The sequence below is a fragment of the Heptranchias perlo genome, chromosome 2 (genome assembly GCF_035084215.1).
Source record: "Heptranchias perlo isolate sHepPer1 chromosome 2, sHepPer1.hap1, whole genome shotgun sequence".
Taxonomy (NCBI): Eukaryota; Metazoa; Chordata; class Chondrichthyes; order Hexanchiformes; family Hexanchidae; genus Heptranchias; species Heptranchias perlo.
In genome coordinates this window covers 32625315-32642950 of record NC_090326.1, presented here as the reverse complement: position 1 = coordinate 32642950, position 17636 = coordinate 32625315, and the positions used below count along the sequence as shown (strand labels likewise).

The following is a 17636-nucleotide window of genomic DNA, read 5'->3' as shown; positions in this document are numbered from 1 at the left end:
TGTATGATACGTATGTGACAGGTAAGATGTGTGTACCAGCATGCCAGAGATCCACGTTCAAATTCTTATTTATAACTGGTGTTCATCATCAAGCTTCCCCGTGAGGTAAACTTGTGAACCTTGGCTAAGTTGATAAGGGAAGAGAAGGGAAATTAGTTATGAAGGATTTCCACCCTCCCCAATCATCATATTGATTAATTGATCAATGAGTAAGAGCAGTGGCATCTCTGGGCTGGAAAATCCCATTATCTTGCTTCAAATTAACATAAACACACCCACATCAGAATGAGCAGCTGTAAACTAATACCCTTCTTAGGTCCTTCCATAGGAAACCATATACCAGAATAGGCCAAATAATGTTATTGAAAAACCATGTGGTAATGATACTGCACGTCCAAAATGTCTTCCTGTTAGCACATTGGTTTTGGATGTACATTGAGATTTGTCTATTGGCATAAAACTGTGTTTATGATCCAAGGTGAATTTAATTTGAACTGTGCCATTATTTAAATGGAAAATATCAGTACCTTACTGATGTGGAACTCCAGCCTTCTTACGTATCGCTCTATTGCTTTGATTTGCTGTAATGAGAAGCAAATGTATCATCAGGTTCCACAACTAATAACAATGGACTGACCAGCAGTTTAATAATCTAAGCATCCTCCTCCGAAATAGCAGCAGAAAATTAGGGAGAAAAGGAGTAATGGCCATCAGAATATTACTTCCACATCTTCATTGGTCAAGTTTGGCCAAAGTGTCTCATCACTAAATTTGTTTAGTTGAGCTAGGACTGCAATATTTACGGTAAATCGGGTTTTACTTCTTTCGCAAAACCCTGTAGCAAGTGTACACCATGGACCTCAAATCACCAAACCCAAGTACGCATTGCGGGTTATCAGTACAAAACACTCGATTAGTTGCATCATTGCAAAGTTCCTAAAATTATTACATTGTTACAAACCCCTTTAGTTACGTTACTACAATATCCTTCATTACCGGTCTCCTGAGCTAGTTACATCATTATAGGGGTGATTATGCACTCCCAGTGGAAAAGTCACGCTCATAAGGAGCATGGGTAGGAATTGGACAGCGGGAATTTCCTCAGGGGGGTTCTCCTGATTGGCTGCTGTGACTTTGGCAGAAACCTCGGATAGACGCACAAACAGGGTTTCGGCCGATCTTCCACCGCCTTTACGGAGGCTGATTGGGAGAACCACTAAGGAAATTCCCGGCGAAGATTTCAACATTGACACTTGATCCTCCGATCGCAATCCCTGCAAGCACAGCTCCCCGCTGGGAATGTGGGATCGCCCTTTACAGGTTTCTTCAACTAGTTGCATCATTGCAATTCTGCGTGCAGTTATTCCGATGTTACTGAGTATAAGCAGGAAAAATTCAATAGTGGGAACGAATCATATTGCAGAACCGCTGTCTAATGTGGCCTGGTTCTGCAATATGTCTTGGTTCCCGCTGTGCCAAACCTGAATTCATTCCACAATGAAAATGGGCACCAGGAATTCCCGTGGAGGTTCTCCCGATCGGCTACTGTAACTTCGGCAGAAACTCCATTTACGTGTGTACCCAGGGTTTCCTCCGATCTTCCGCTAAAGATATGGGGGCCGATCGGGACAACCTCCCCCACGACCCCAGAAAATTCTTGGCGGTGGTATCGTACAGCAGGATTTATTATAGTACTGTACTGATCTATGTAAATAAGGTCTCATCCTACTGAAGTAAGTTGCACACTGGATGGGTATAATAATTACTCACCTTATCCAGGTCATACAAGACTCCCTGTGAATGAAGCACATAAAGTATTACATGATGATATGTTATATTCATTTTTCATTTTGTATAAAATGTTTATGTCCCTTCCACTGATTAGGGCCAGAGCTCTCCTGTCAGTAAGTAAGTGAGTGAGGGTTCACCGCAGGCTAGAATTAATTTACTGCTGCAATAAGTTTACTGCTGCAAGTTTTACACATTTAAACATGCCATCTACAGTGGTATTCTACTACTTTAATAGCAGTGGTGAGGAATGCTGCCAATAGACAGAAGAAGAAAGAAAATCCAGCAACTGGCAACATAGAAAAATAAAAATATATACTGAAGACCTGGCCTCATGGCCTCCCCTCGTTGCCCCCTTCCTATGCCCAAATACCATTTAACCACATGGTTGGCATTCTGTCTCAGTAAGGGTACGATTTAGAGGAGGAGAGGTGAATTTTGAAGAGGCATTATCCTCATGTAACAGTGTTTGGCAAAGTTGTGTTTTGTTTGGAAGAGGAGAAGAGCAGCCAAGTGTCGACCTTTTGAATGGTGTCACACACAAGTGCTGTGGTGCTGTGGTAATGTGGTTTGACACGGTGTATATCTATTGTGTGGTGGGCTGTAAACACACCAAAGGAAAGGTTTCCCAAAATACATTTTTCAAGAAGACAACACTCCTTTCAAAGTGACAATGGATACCTCAACGGTGTTTTAAACTAGATAGCCCGGTGGTGTGGTGTGGAGTGGAATGGAATGGAATGGAATGGAATGGAATGGAATGGAATGGAATGGAATGGAATGGAATGGAATGTTAGCGCCTGGTCTTGAGTTGCTTCCAAGCCTTTATTCACAGAGCTCCACATTACACACACCACACTCTAGATCAGCTCTCTTATAAATGGATACAAGCGATCCCCAATTGATACACACCACCTGAATACAATTAATACTAATTGATCACATGGACACAGTTAACAGATGACTCTGTGGGTAAATGCACTGCACTGGGTAGTACTGAGGTTCAGTCTCTGGTCTGTACTGAGTTAGCTGATTTCAGCTGGGGTTACAGTAGGACTTTGGAGGACAGATCAGGCAAGGTTCCCCAGTCCTGATCGCTGTCCCGTGGCCCTTGCTGCAAGTGTCAGGCTTGGCTGTGATACCCTCCACAATTGAATTGCCCATTGACACTCTTTTTCCAGACTCACGTGTGAGTAACAGCCATTTCGGCACTGGCCTAGAAGCCTGCTCAAGCTCGTGAACCGTACCCCAGTAAGAAGTCATTGCTTTCAGGCAACAAGGAAAGAATTTTTTTTTTAATCAAGAAAAGGAAAACCTTTTCCCAGGTCTCCTTGATTGCCCTATCCTATACCATGCATACTAGTGGCAAACTCTTGCTGTTGGTGTGAGTACAATCCGGAAAACAGTTTTACCCAGAGGATGCCACTGCCAGTTAGCACCAAGTAACAGCCAGCACTAGATCAGTTTCATTTACAACTGTTGGAATGGGGCCCAATGACCTTTGTTAGAATTTCCCTCTCTATTTGTTACTGTGTGTGGTTTAACACAGAAATTACTGCACCATGTCCAATGGTTGGAGAAAAGCAGTGTGGAAAATTCATTTCAGCAAGTACAAAACCCATCTATTTCGCCTCTTCAAAATCCACCTCTCCTCCTCTACACGGCTAGTTGCTGATATTCTCCAAGTTATTAATAGGGTAAATTCTGTGGTCCCAAGAGATAAAGCTGGAACATTGTAGCCCCATTTCTCCAACCCATGCTCCCTGTGATTACAGCTCCTCACTGAGTTTGCAGAATTTCCACTAATATTTCAGTAATAATCCATCTGCCTTTTATTGAAAAATGGGAGATTAATGTAGGTAACTCAAATTAAAATAAATGGAAGTGACACTGTTAGCAGAATGACTCATCTTTAATGAATTTAATGAAAGGGATAGACTCATCCATAGAGTAAGATCTAGTAAGATACCCATGTGTTTCTCATGAGACAAATAAAAGGCGTTGCATTTTTCTTCTACTATTGTACATGATCGGCTTAAAAAAGGTAACATTTCCCACTTTATTTCAGTAATTTTCTCTATTATTGGACAATAAATATTATAAATATAATATATGACCGAGGTCAGCGATCTCTACACATTGCGTGGAGGAGATACAGATTTCAGTTGTCGTGTACATCTTTAAACTTGCACAGATGCTTGAACCTTTAGAACCTCTCACAATGTATAACAGTTTGTAAGTCTATGAATAAAAAGAGAAGCTGTTCAGCTCATTGAGAGTTCAGTGGTTAAATGCTCTGTGTCACAGGTTCAATCCCTGGTCTGTGCTGATCTTGGTTGGGACAGCGGTGGGCTACTACAAATAGCCTCAACAACCTTTGTCTGGGGAGGGGGGAACAAAATCAGCCAGGGTTCTGCTTCCGATTCCTGTATAGAGGCTAGTGTTAAAAAGTGTGCGCGTGGGTGTGTGAATGTTACATTAAGACAGGGTGGGATTTGGCTGTAAAGTCACCATGGATGAGAAAAGAGGAAAGAGAAGACTGAGAGGTGACCAGATAGAGGTCTTTAAAATTATGATAGGGTAAATCATAGAATCATAGAAAATTTACGGCACAGAAGGAGGCCATTCGGCCCATCGTGTTCGCACCGGAAATGTAGAAAAGATGTTTCCACTTGTGGGGGAATCCAAAACTAGGGGCCATAAATATAAGATAGTCACTAATAAATCCAATAAGGAATTCAAGAGAAACTTCTTTATCCAGAGAGTGATGAGAATGTGGAATTTGCTACCACAAGGAGTAGTTGAGGCGAATAGCAAAGATGCATTTAAGGGGAATCTAGATAAGTACATGAGGGAGAAAGAAATAGAAGGATATGTTGATAGGGTGAGATGAAGTAGGGTGGGAGGAGGCTCGTGTGGAGCATAAACACCGGCATAGACCAGTTTGGCCAAATGGCCTGTTTCTGTGCTGTAAATTCGATGTAATTCTATAAATACCCTGCCAAGCATTAATTGTCTAGATACGAACGTGCAGAATTACAAGGTACGGTGGTGCTGTCAGACACTTTCAGGAGCGGAGGAGTAAGGGGAGGTAGTGGAAGGTTGACTTAACATTTGCAGCACCAGATTTCATATTAAGTGGTGAAAAAAAGAGGAAGAGCTGGAAATCTGAATTAAAATCAGGCAATGCTGGAAATATACAGCAGGCCCTTTAGCATTGGTAAAGAGAAATGACAGCTTATGACATTTGGTTCAGATGAAGGGTACACACCCAAAAGGTGATAACCTGTCTTTTCTCTGTACAGATGCTGACTGACCTGCTGCGTCTTTCCGCTACTTTCTGTTTTGATTTTGGTTTAGGTTGGCTGGACTCCCACTTACCAGTCTGGAATTGCGCTTCATATCTTTCAGCTGGGTAGTTAGCTTGTCCAGCTCTGCTTGATGCACCTCCAGATACTCACTGTTTAACAACAAAAAGAGAAAGGTTTGCAACAAGGACATGACTTGTGAGCAATGGCTATATCACATTTCAGCCCCTTTCCTAGCATCTGCTTTAAATCATGTAACGTGCAATGTATTCTGCTGCTCAGGTGGAGCTGTGTGTAACCTGGCCCCAAGGTCCATGAATAGGCACATCTTAAGGTCAATTGAAAGGCTAATTGCTGCTTGGCATATCCTCAGTCACATAACTGTTCCTCTGTAGATGGGCAGGTTGCTTCCAAGTAACTGTCTCTCCTTCAAAGGTAGGAAATCCAACAGGAAATGACCGTCTTTCTTTTTGAAAAGTAATTTTGTGTGTGTGTGTGTGTGACTCAGAAATGCGCGACACCTGAAGTGACGAACCTGACAACAACCAGAATCTGTAACTGGCACTCATCAATCTTTAAATCATCAGTTTGGGAATTAACAAGTTCTTACATTAATCCTTTCTTCAGAGCCTCGTACACTTCCTCCATTCGCTTTGGCTGCACGTCCTTGGGCGTGCTGTTGTTCTTATGGGCCGAAGCATTCATTTTCTTTAGTTTTCCTTGTGGTTTTTTAAGGGCTCCGTTATTTCCAATGAAGGAGTGACACCTGTAGGGAGATCACAGTGGTGAAACGGACTGAAGGGAGCAGTTACAAATAGCACCTTCAGTGAAATGTGAATGATAGATCTGATTTGTCCATGTAGCCACACATGATATTCTGTATGTTGAATAAAACTGTTTTTAAAAAAGCACATAGGAATTCATATTGTAGCACATTTAGGAATAATTTTATGATTTATCGCACTCAGTGCAGAGCTTCACTCAATAAAAATGCACATTGGGAATTCAACCATGAAAGTCGGCACACTCGACCCGCAGCCCACAAGACTTTCCAGTTATTAATTTTAATGGATGGAAAATTGTGAGGGCCACGATACTGGGTATGCTGACCCCAACGCCTGAGCTCCCAGTATATGGTCTCATCACATGAGGCTCTGCGCTGAGAATGTTAACTCATAAAATGTGCCTCTTTTGCCCCATTGACTAACAACTGCAGCAGAAGAGGCAATGCCTGTTGCCTCACATGTGGCTGTTGCGTTTCTAGGGCGAGAATTGCAACTTAAAAAAAAATCTTGCCCAGCCGATAGTTTGGGTCAGCCGGTAGCACTCTTGGTGCTGAGTCAGAAGATTGCAGATTCAAGCCCCAATCCAGGACTTGAGCACACAATGTGGGAGTGCGGCATTGTTTGGGGGAGCTCTCTCTTGGATGAGACTTTAAATGGAGGACCCATTTTCTTGGCCAGATGGATGGAAAAGGTCCGCACTATTTGAAGAAGAGCAGGGAGCTTTCCCAGCAACCTGGCCAACATTCTTCCCTCAACCAACACCACCAAAAATAGATTAACTGGCCATTCATCTCATTACTGTTTGGGGGACTTGCTGTGCACAAATTGGCTTCCACGTTTGCCTACAAAGCAACAAGTGCATTTCAAAAGTAATCCATTGGCTGTGAAGCATTTTAAGACATCCTGAGGGTGTGATATGGTGCTATATAAATGTAAGTTCTTTTTTTCCTTCTCTTGTAAGGCCACAGACTAAATAACTTTTAGTAATATGTTGTATAGTCTGATTATATGCAATGATTTTCTTTAATGACCCCTTCTCCTTTCCTGAAGGTGCAAACTCTAGATAGACTCTACACCATGGGCACCAGCATCCTCCCAGAGCTTCATTTTGAGTATTGGTAGTGAATTCTGGCATGCTATTCAGCTTCAAGCAGCATCACATCTGAGCCTGATCCTGTGCTTCACATATGTGCATCCTTCCAGCAGGGGTCAGGGGTGGGAACCCAAATGATCATTTCCCCCTCCCGAACCCAGGTGCACTGTGGCTCTACTAGTATCCTGGCTCAGATCAGCTAACACAGCACAGGGCAATAAATGAACATGGCAGCTTTCTGGCCTGTGGGAATAGTCCCATAATAAGAGGTGCATCTACTCAATGAGCCTTTTGGAAAGCTACATTTGCAAAATATTTACGTAGAAACGTCATAATGTGGGCATACTTTAAAAGATTGGACATCATAAAATCAAGTTGGGGATGGGGTGGGGGGGCATGAGGGGATAGGTTGGGCAAAGTGATGGCTGAGATTGGGAAGGGGATGACAGAATTAAAATGTTTGGCTCAACAATGAAGTGTCACCAAGCTAGAAAAAGAATGAAAGAAAGACTTGCATTTAAACCACACCTTTCACGCCCTCAGGACGTCTCCAAGCGTTTTACAGCCAATGGAGTACTTTTGAAGTGTAGTCACTGTTTGTAATGTAGGAAAGGCGGCAATCTGAGATACAACGCCATTTCTTGAGTAAAAATAACCCTTTTCAAATGAAACTTTAAAAAAAAGCAGGAGACAACAAAGTTTGATTGGGAAGAGATACAACCGAGATGATTTGGGATGGATCCAAGTAAGATGACATCAGGATGGGTTGCAGCAGGGTAGAGCTCAGACTATCCTTAAACCAACAATATAAATACAGCAGCAGAATCTTAGCATGATGGGCCACGTTAAAATGTCAGCAAGCACACTGGATACAGACCCAGCGGGACATACTGTCAGTCTGCTAAATGGTTAAAAGTCATTCTATATCATTGGGCTGATTTTGGGGATTACTGCTACTTTGATATCTCCTAATGCTGAGTGGCCAATTTCCATTAGTTTGGATTTGACTCGGTCTTCATGAACATGAAGTGAGACAGGGATTTACTTTTCATGCTAAAAAGTTACTGGTTTTACACACACACATAAATGCAAGAGTGCCAGGGAGATGAATCGAATTGACAAGAGTTTTCCAGGATTATACACATTCTATCGCTGACATTCTGTGCGCTCAGAACTCTGAACTCCACCAAAAGAAAAGGCCCACTATAAACTATTTGTCATTGGCCAATAAACCAACTCTGATAGCAAATATCTGCTTCCAATAGTGGATGTTTTATACGCCAGTCACATTGCACCCACTACCATGTAATTGGATTTTCTTCCTGTTAAAGGGTGGTATCATTGTAGGGGGAGGGGGAAGGGTTAAGACAGACTCATGTTCTGAAACAGCTGAGGACAACATGCTATGAAAACACCCCTGCAATCCCATCGTCTTGCCCAACATTGTATGCTTGTGCTGTGACCAGTGCTACCTATGCAGTTTTTGTGCTTGTACAGTTTTAGTGACTTGGGCTTCTTCTGCATTGCCCTCTCCCTTTACCTCACCTTTGGCGGCTGTGCCTTCAACCACCTAGGCCCCACTCTCTGGAACGCCCTCCCTTAACCCCTCTGACCCTTCACTTCCCTGTGCGCCTTTAAGACCCTTCTTAAAATTGCATCTTTGACCAAGTGTTTTGTCACCTCTCCTAATCTCTCCCTCTTTGGCTTGCCGCCGTGTTTGCCTCATGTTTCTGTGGGGCTTGGATGAGAGGCAGGCTGGGGAATGGGGTGGTTGGATGTGGGGCCCAGCATTTCCTGCAGAGCCGGGAGCAGCAGCAGCAGCAACATGTGAGTGGGATCAGAGCTGAGAGAGGAGCAGCCAATAAAGGGGTTGAGGGAAACCTAGGGACCTCATTGTGGGTAAATAGTGAAAGATTGTTTCCATGGGTGGGAAAATAGGGAACTGGGAGATGGAAACCGAGGATTCTCACTGGAGGAAGGTAGACTGAAGGTTTTTGAACTGAGAGCTGTTAGACCATGGGATGCTTCACCACAAGTGGCTATTAAGGCAGAAACTAGAACACCATTTTAAAAGGAATGGGATAAGTATTTGAAAAGGAGGAATATAGAAGGATCTGGGGGGAATGGGGTTACAGGAGAGAGCGCTCACACTGGCACAGGTATGGGGGGCCGAATGGCCTCCTACTGTGCTGTAATTTCTATCATCCTATAAAAACTCACCTTCATTGAGTCTGAGCCTGGGGAGTGGTTTAGAAATATTGTTGCTGAGCTGAGTTTAGGACAATGTGCTCTGTGAGAAGTGCCCCAAACACTGAGCCCGCTTTGTGCAATCTCTCGGTTTGGTTCAGGTCAGTCCGTGCCGGCCGGTTTTGACATGTGAAGTCCAAGCACAGATCAGCTCTGACTGAGGCTCCCAGTTCAGTTGTCATTTTCACACAGAACCTGAGTCCAAACCAGAGTCCAAGAAGAGAGATGTGGTCTGTTAAAAGTGGCAACATCTCGGACTCCCCCCTTTCCCCCCCCTCGGACTCCCCCTTTCCCTCCCCTCGGTTTTCCCCCTTCCCCACCCGCGGTTTTCCTCCCCCCGCCCTCGGTTTAAGAGTGCAGACATAGGGCTGTGCTTTCCCCTGACTAGACAGCGAGGCTGTAAAGAGAGGCTTGCATTTATACAGCATCTTTCACAACCTCAGGACATCCACAATGGGATTTACAGCCAATTAAGTACGTTTCAAGTGCAGTTGCTGTTGTAATGTTGGAAATAATTCTGTCAGTCCCCTCCCACTGCTCTAAAAGCAGTATACTCAGCAGTAATATAATAATACATGCTTGGTGGTACCTGATACATGACCCCATGCCTGACAGAGCACTCCATATTGATCAGCCCTTTAAATTGTAGAATTGGAGGATGCTTTTTTCACTGGAAATAGGTTGGCTGTCATGTTGTGATTCATACAAGAAGGGTTAAGCAATCTAAGTGATTGATGATTCTGAATATTTCTCTTATTACGGAACAAAAATTAGACCGTGTCTCTGCACCTACCTCGACCTTCTTTCCTGCTGCGTGCTGAAGCCAGCAAAGGATTGGCTTCTAATGATACCATTGGGCCCACCTGGGGAGGAGGGTAATCCTACTGACATGACGTCCGGTAACTTGGAGGAGATTTCTGTTTAAACAAAAAAAAACAGAACAGAAAAGTGAGTAAATCTTAAAGCCACAATACATTCGAACAGACAATTTTTCTGGAGCTTTTGAAGAACAGTGGGGGACTTTTGTTCAGTGAGGTCTAAACTGCTGAGATGGCAGCCTCAATATTAACCCACCACGACAGGTGGGAGATGGTCGTGGGGGGGGCGCGTTGGGGTGTTAACATTTTTAAATGGGGAACGCGACCCCAACACGCCGCATAGGCGTCGTTGCCGTTTTTACGTCAATGGGTTTCATGTCGTGCGAGTGTCCTGCCGAGGAGAGATGGGATGCCTCATTATCACATTTAAATCAGGCTCCCCATAGTGCAATTGGGAACCTGATTTAAATTCAACAGTTGCCACATGGGTTTCCCAGGGCTCGGGAAGCCCGCCAGTGATAGGAAGGCGGGAGCTGCCTGCTCCACAAGGTAAGTGCCTTTTCCAGCTCTCCTTGTGGGTCAGAAGGAGCAGGAGTGCTCCCCCCTGCCCCTCAAGGAAATTTTCGGCCTCCCCTCTGCCGATTGCGGCAGGGGAGGGAGGCCGTGACGTTCCCCCCCCCCACCCCTCCAGCCCTGATCTCTTGCTCCCTCCCTCTCGCGATGGTCTCTACCCCCCCCAACCCCCCCAAAGACCCGATCTCTCACTCCCTCCCTCTCTCCCTACTGCGATGGCCTTTCTCCCCCCCCCCCCCGCTCCCCCAAGCCCCAATCTCTCGCTCCCTCCCCCTTCCTGATTGCCAGGGACGGTCTCCAAGGGTCCCCGGCCATGACCTCCTGCCATTGGTTTTCCCTCCCGGCCAGCCTGTCAATTTGTTCGGCTGGGAAACAGAAGAAAAAAATTAGAATGAGGTCCTCCCGAATTTAACTTGCCAGGTTTGCTCCCGCCAGCCATAAATATCAGGGCTAGCATGAGCGAGGAGCGAGTGAGTGAGATTAAGGGAACGAGAGAATTGCATGAGTTACACTGGATAAGGGAATAACAAGCAAGGAAACAAGTGAGAGGAAGCAGGACGGAGTGAGTGAGAGAGAGAAAATTGAGAATGCATGTGCGAATGAGGGAGTAGGAGAGATTGAGTGCAAGATTGGTGAGATAATAGAATCATAGAATCACACAGCACAGAAGGAGGTCATTCAGCCCATCGGGCCTGTGCCTGCTCTCGAAAGCTATCCAATTAGTCCCACTCCCCTGCTCTTTCCCCATAGCCCTGCAGAATTTTCCTTTTTAAGTCTGTATCCAATTCCCTTTGGAAAGTTATCATTGCATCTGCTTCCACCACCCTTTCAGGCAGTGCATTCCAGATATTATATTATGAAATCATCCGGCAAGTGATAAACCTCAACTCGGTGCTAGGCCAGCTTGTTAGAAGAAGTACAAACATTTGGCACACTTTCAAACTGATATTTAAAGTTCAAAATAAATGAGGAGAGACCATGAGATAGTGATCGTACGTTCACAGGACACAAAATATGTGAGATGGAAGCTATCAATAAAAATGGACAAAAATCTACAAATGGCATAAAAATAATACAAAAGGAGTTAAATTTAAGGTTAGGAACCCCTATTTAACAGGCGCCTCACTGATTTTACACAATACCATGAAACTTTATAGTCGTCTTTTGATGAGACTGGGCTAAGCAACTCTAATTGCTGAAGCCCTCAACCATGCCTTTGTCACCTCCGGACTCAACTATTCCAACGCTCTCCTGGCCAACTTCCACCCCCCACCCCTGCAAACTTCAGCTCATGGAAAACTCTGCTACCTGTATCCTATCCCGCACCAAGTCCCGCTCATCCCTGCCATCGCTGACCTACATTTGCTCCCGGTCCCCTAACGCCTTATATTTCCCATTCTCATCCTTGTGTTTAAATCCTTCCATGGCCTCGTCCCTCCCTATCTCTGTAGCCTCCTCCAGCCCTACAATAATCCCTTCATTCCTCAGGCTCTGGCCTCTTGTGCAACCCCTCTCTCTTCGTCCAACCACTGGCACCCGTGCCTTCTGCCACCTAAGCCCCATGCTCTGGAACTCCTTTCCGAAATCCCTCAGGCCTCACCACCTTCCTCTCCTCCTTCAAGACCCTCCTAGAAATTCCATCGCTTTTGACCAAGCTTTTGGTCACCCCTCTTTGGCTTGGCGTCCACTTTTTGCTTTCAGCTCCGTGAAGTGCGTGCCGATTTTTTTTTTACAGTAAAGGCACTATATAAATGCTAGCTGTTGTTGCTGTTGTAGTTACAACAGCTGGTCATTTCCCCCCTCTCCTCCCACACTTCTGGTGGAAACTTACCAATAGTGTTTCATACAGGGTTGAATTTAGAACATGATGCTAAGAATAATGACTTGAGAATATTGCCCTGTTTACTGAAGTGTGCAAAGCAGCAAGATTGTAGCACAGTGCAGCCTGTTATCTCTTACAATTGAAGTTTTGTTTCACTCTTGGAGTCACTTTTCTGGATACACAGCTATTTTTATAGATTCCACATTTAATACTGAATAAAGCTCACACTGAGTACAGTAAAAGAAACGTTCTTTTGATGAAGGGGAATAGAAGAACTTAATGGGTGATTCCAGTGAGGCAGAAATTTCCTGTGACCAATATTTCCCTCTCACCCTACCAAAGCCCTCCCTTGGATAGGTTTAGTATTGGGTTGCTTGGCTACCAATCACTGATGACATTACACATTGGCGACATGCACAAATGTCTTGATAACTCAGTGTATAATGTTCTTGCAAAGTACTGTGTGAACGAAACATTACACGATTTCACCTTTCATGCACTCCTTCTAACTTTCAGTTTAAAAACTGGCTGACATGGAACTTTGCTTTATACCTCATTTATATAGGACCGCCTCCAGTGGTTTTGTAACACAGGCCGGTTCCCTCGTTGCCGTCTGTGCCCCATTTATATTGTAAATCAATTCAGTAGCAATGGGGAACAGCACGTGTGTGAGATTCATCAACAATGCAGCACTGCATATGTGCCAGATTCATCAACATTGCAGCACTGCATATGTGCCAGATTCAGCAACAATGCAGCACTGCATATGTGCCAGATTCAGCAACAATGCAGCACTGCATATGTGCCAGATTCAACGACAATGCAGCACTGCATATGTGCCAGATTCAGCAACAATGCAGCACTGCATATGTGCCAGATTCAGCCACAATGCAGCACTGCATACGTGCCAGATTCAACAACAATACAGCACTGCACGTGTGCCACATTCAGCACCAATGCAGCACTGCACATATATCACATTCAACACATTGCAGCACTGCACAAGTACCACATTCAAAACAACGCTGCACTGCACAAGTGCCAGATTCAGCAACAATGCAGCACTGTACAGGAGCCAGATTTAGCAACAACGCAGCACTGCACATGTACCACATTCAAGACAACGCAGCACTGCACATTTGCCAGATTCAGCAACAATGCAGCACTGCACATGTACGAGATTTGGCAACAAAGAAGAACTGCATATATGCAAAACTCACACATTATATTTGCCCCAAAGCCACAAAAACATCTTCAAAGGAACAGTGCAGGCAAAGACAGTGCAAAGTTACGTTTGATTATTCGCGTCTACACTTAAGGACAATTTTACTAACAAGTGCTAGCAATGGGGTGCCCCGGCTGGCAGCCGCCCATACTGGGTGCATGTGGGCACATGCACAGACCGAAGGTCATCTGCAATGCGAAAGTGATGTTCCAATGTACCCGGCCAGTGGCTGAGGCTCCCGGTCAACAGCAGGCATTTGTAAAATGTGCTCTTTACAATCTTCAGTCCCGTTCATAAACAAGTATTTATTCTGTTCTTCATTAACACAGCTTGTTTTTATTACTCTGTGGAGACAAGTACCTCAGAGATTTTTAAATGAAGGCAACCAAAACGTCCAAAATCTCAATCTTAAATTTATAATTTGTGTATTATTTTTTTCCTTGCAGTTCTGTTCTGCAACTGTATTTTTGAAGCTAATTACCAAAAAAAAGGTTTGAAATTCAGCAATGGAAAACTGCAGAGAACTGTGTAGTGCCAGTATTAAAATCAAGCGCTAAAGCATCTAAACAAACATTTTAACACTTAACATTTCCTGAACTTTGTTTTTTGAGGTCAGGAAGAGGTCAGGGATGGCCCAGCAATCTCTCTAAAGTTTGTTTGTGAAACTCGGTAATTCTTTCATGTTACAGTATCAGCTTCCTGTTTTTTTTTATTCGTTCATGGGATGTGGGCGTCGCTGGCGAGGCCAGCATTTATTGCCCATCCCTAATTGCCCTTGAGAAGGTGGTGATGAGCCACCGCCTTGAACAGCTGCAGTCCGTGTGGTGACGGTTCTCCCACAGTGCTGTTAGGAAGGGAGTTCCAGGATTTTGACCCAGCGACGATGAAAGAACGGCGATATATTTCCAAGTTGGGATGGTGTGTGACTTGGAGGGGAACGTGCAGGTGGTGTTGTTCCCATGTGCCTGCTGCCCTTGTCCTTCTAGGTGGTAGAGGTCGCGGGTTTGGGAGGTGCTGTCGAAGAAGCCTTGGCGAGTTGCTGCAGTGCATCCTGTGGATGGTACACACTGCAGCCACAGTGCGCCGGTGGTGAAGGGAGTGAATGTTTAGGGTGGTGGATGGGTTGCCAATCAAGCTGGATGGTGTCGAGCTTCTTGAGTGTTGTTGGAGCTGCACTCATCCAGGCAAGTGGAGAGTATTCCATCACACTCCTGACTTGTGCCTTGTAGATGGTGGAAAGGCTCTGGGGAGTCAGGAGGTCAGTCACTCGCCACAGAATACCCAGCCTCTGACCTGCTCTTCTAGCCACAGTATTTATATGGCTGGTCCAGTTAAGTTTCTGGTCAATGGTGACCCCCAGGATGTTGATGGTGGGAGATTCGGTGATGGTAATACCGTTGAATGTCTAGGGGAGGTGGTTAGACTCTCTCTTGTTGGAGATGGTCATTGCCTGGCACTTGTCTGGTGCAAATGTTACTTGCCACTTATCAGCCCAAGCCTGGATGTTGTCCAGGTCTTGCTGCATGCGGGCACGAACTGCTTCATTATCTAAGGGGTTGCGAGTGGAATTGAATACTGTGCAATCATCAGCAAACATCCTCATTTCTGACCTTATGATGGAGGGAAGGAGCTGAAGATGGTTGGGCCTAGGACACTGCCCTGAGGAACTCCTGCAGCAATGTCCTGGGGCTGAGATGATTGGCCTCCAACAACCACTACCATCTTCCTATGTGCTAGCTATGACTCCAGCCACTGGAGCGTGTTCCCCCTGATTCCCATTGACTTCAATTTTACTAGGGCTCCTTGGTGCCACACTCGGTCAAATGCTGCCTTGATGTCAAGGGCAGTCACTCTCACCTCATCTGGAATTCAGCTCTCTTGTCCATGTTTGGACCAAGGCTGTAATGAGGTCTGGAGCCGAGTGGTCCTGGCAGAACCCAAACTGAGCATCAATGAGTAGGTTATTGGTGAGTAAGTGCCACTTGATAGCACTGTCGACGACACCTTCCATCACTTTGCTGATGATTGAGAGTAGACTGATGGGGCGGTAATCGGCCGGATTGGATTTGTCCTGCTTTTTGTGGACAGGACATACCCGGGCAATTTTCCACATTGTCGGGTAGATGCCAGTGTTGTAGCTGTACTGGAATAGTTTGGCTAGAGGCGCAGCTAGTTCTGGAGCACAAGTCTTCAGCACTGCAGCCGGGATGTTGTCGGGGTCCATAGCCTTTGTTGTCAGCTGCCTTCAAACGAAATACTCAAGATAACATCCATCACTATCTATCACTTCACAAAGTGTGCTTTGCATCAGCACTATCTTAAGTCACGACTGTACCCTAATGCAGAGTATGTGCATACATAATCTAGCGCTATGGCGTGTGAACCCCTTCAGGCTTTCCCAGGGTGCTGACACTAAGGGGTAGAAATTGGTATCCGTTGCACCTGTTTCTCGGGTATAAAACTGGCGCAAATCATATCAATTTAGCAGTTGGACGGTGGGCGCCCAACCTGCACAGGCATTGGTCCCACTACTATATTCATGGGGACCATTTTTTAGGCGTCCCAACAGGCAATAGATCCCTTAAATATATTAAAGAGAGGCCTACCGTCTGTTGAAGGACCCCTCTACAAAATTTGTTCCGGACGAGCACGACCTGCCCTACTCAGGATTCATCAATAGCCCCTGTGGCCTCCAACGAAAGGTAAGTTTTCTTTCATTTAAAAAAACCCTTTCTGTGGAGCCAGGAGGAGCAGCAGCACTCCCCCTCCCCACCACCGACTCCACAGTCCTGATGACTGGCTGCATCATTGCCCGATCCAATCGCCCTCCTGGGTCTTATCTGAGGACCACTGCTGGGGGACATTAATCTGTCTCATGGGGCAAACTGCCAGGTAGTTCACCCCGAAAATGTAGATAAGCCCTGAGGCCCAACTTCAGGATGGCCTCGGCTCTCTAGGTGTGGGCCGAGACTAATATCTACCCCTAAAACCCTTACAGTGATCCCAGTGTAAGGGTTTTAGGGGGATGGCCCACTGGAAACGTCTGTTACTGAGTATTTGAGACCATGGGAACATTCCCTGATTTCAGTATTACCGGTGGACGCCCAGAACGTTATGCATGCATCTCAGGTGCCCGCCAAGGTGGGTGCGGGGATTGGCAGGAGGAGTGGCAGAAAGCATCACTCGAGTGGACCATGGCGGCACCAGCCAAACTAGTAAATTTCAAAGGCCCTTTCGGCCCTCTTGTGAAGGGGGGAGGCTGAAATCGAGGTTAATACTTCAGGTCAAGATCCAGGTCTGGACCCCCTTAGGTGGACCCCACCTCCACCAGCCATCTGAAACACTTTATAATTTCACTGGCAACTTTCTTTAATGTTCAGAGAGCGGGCACTCAAAAAAAAATGGACAGTTACCATTTTGCTATAAATACCGAACCGGAAACCTTCACAAAAACTCTTACAATGTCGCAAGACATAGTGACCGGAGCAGGTCTTTCCCGGAATGTGAGCTCGTTTTCTTCCACCTCTCCTTCCTCTCTTTCTGGACAAGCTGACACGACTGTTTTTCTTTCATTTTTGACATGGAACTAGTTTACAATTTGATTGTTTTTATCAATTATTTAAGGCCGATCTCTTTGATTCACATCACAAATAATTCACAAGAGTCACTATCAGTCACAAGGTCAGGCTCACAACATTAAATGCAGCTATTGTTTTAGAGCTTGCACCATGTGATAATGCCAGGCAAGAAGCAGGGAATGCTATATTAGTGCTACAAGAAGAGATAATGTTGGGACAGTGTGATAGAACAATTTCAATTGATCTTTATGTCCCATCCTCTCCTGACGTGGTTGACGACAACAACAGCAACAACTTGCATTTATATAGCCCTTTTAACATAGTAAAACTTCCCAGGACACTTCATAGGAGCGTAATCAGACAAAATTTGACACCGAGCCACATAAGGAGATATTAGGA

At 45.2% G+C, this 17636-nt stretch overlaps 1 protein-coding gene across 4 annotated transcripts in view; it reads right to left on the bottom strand.

Annotated features, from left to right (window-relative positions):
• ripor2 (RHO family interacting cell polarization regulator 2) overlaps positions 1 to 17636 on the bottom strand; it is an 85107-nt gene that overhangs the window by 51207 nt on the left and 16264 nt on the right. For all 4 annotated transcript variants that reach the window (XM_068001685.1, XM_068001686.1, XM_068001687.1 and 1 more), the window contains 5 exons: positions 10015 to 10138; positions 5707 to 5862; positions 5170 to 5248; positions 1771 to 1794; positions 528 to 581 (listed from right to left, as the gene is read on the bottom strand). In XM_068001685.1, coding sequence (XP_067857786.1) covers positions 528 to 581; positions 1771 to 1794; positions 5170 to 5248; positions 5707 to 5862; positions 10015 to 10138 — 437 coding nt within the window. The remainder of the gene's footprint in view (positions 1 to 527; positions 582 to 1770; positions 1795 to 5169; positions 5249 to 5706; positions 5863 to 10014; positions 10139 to 17636) is intronic.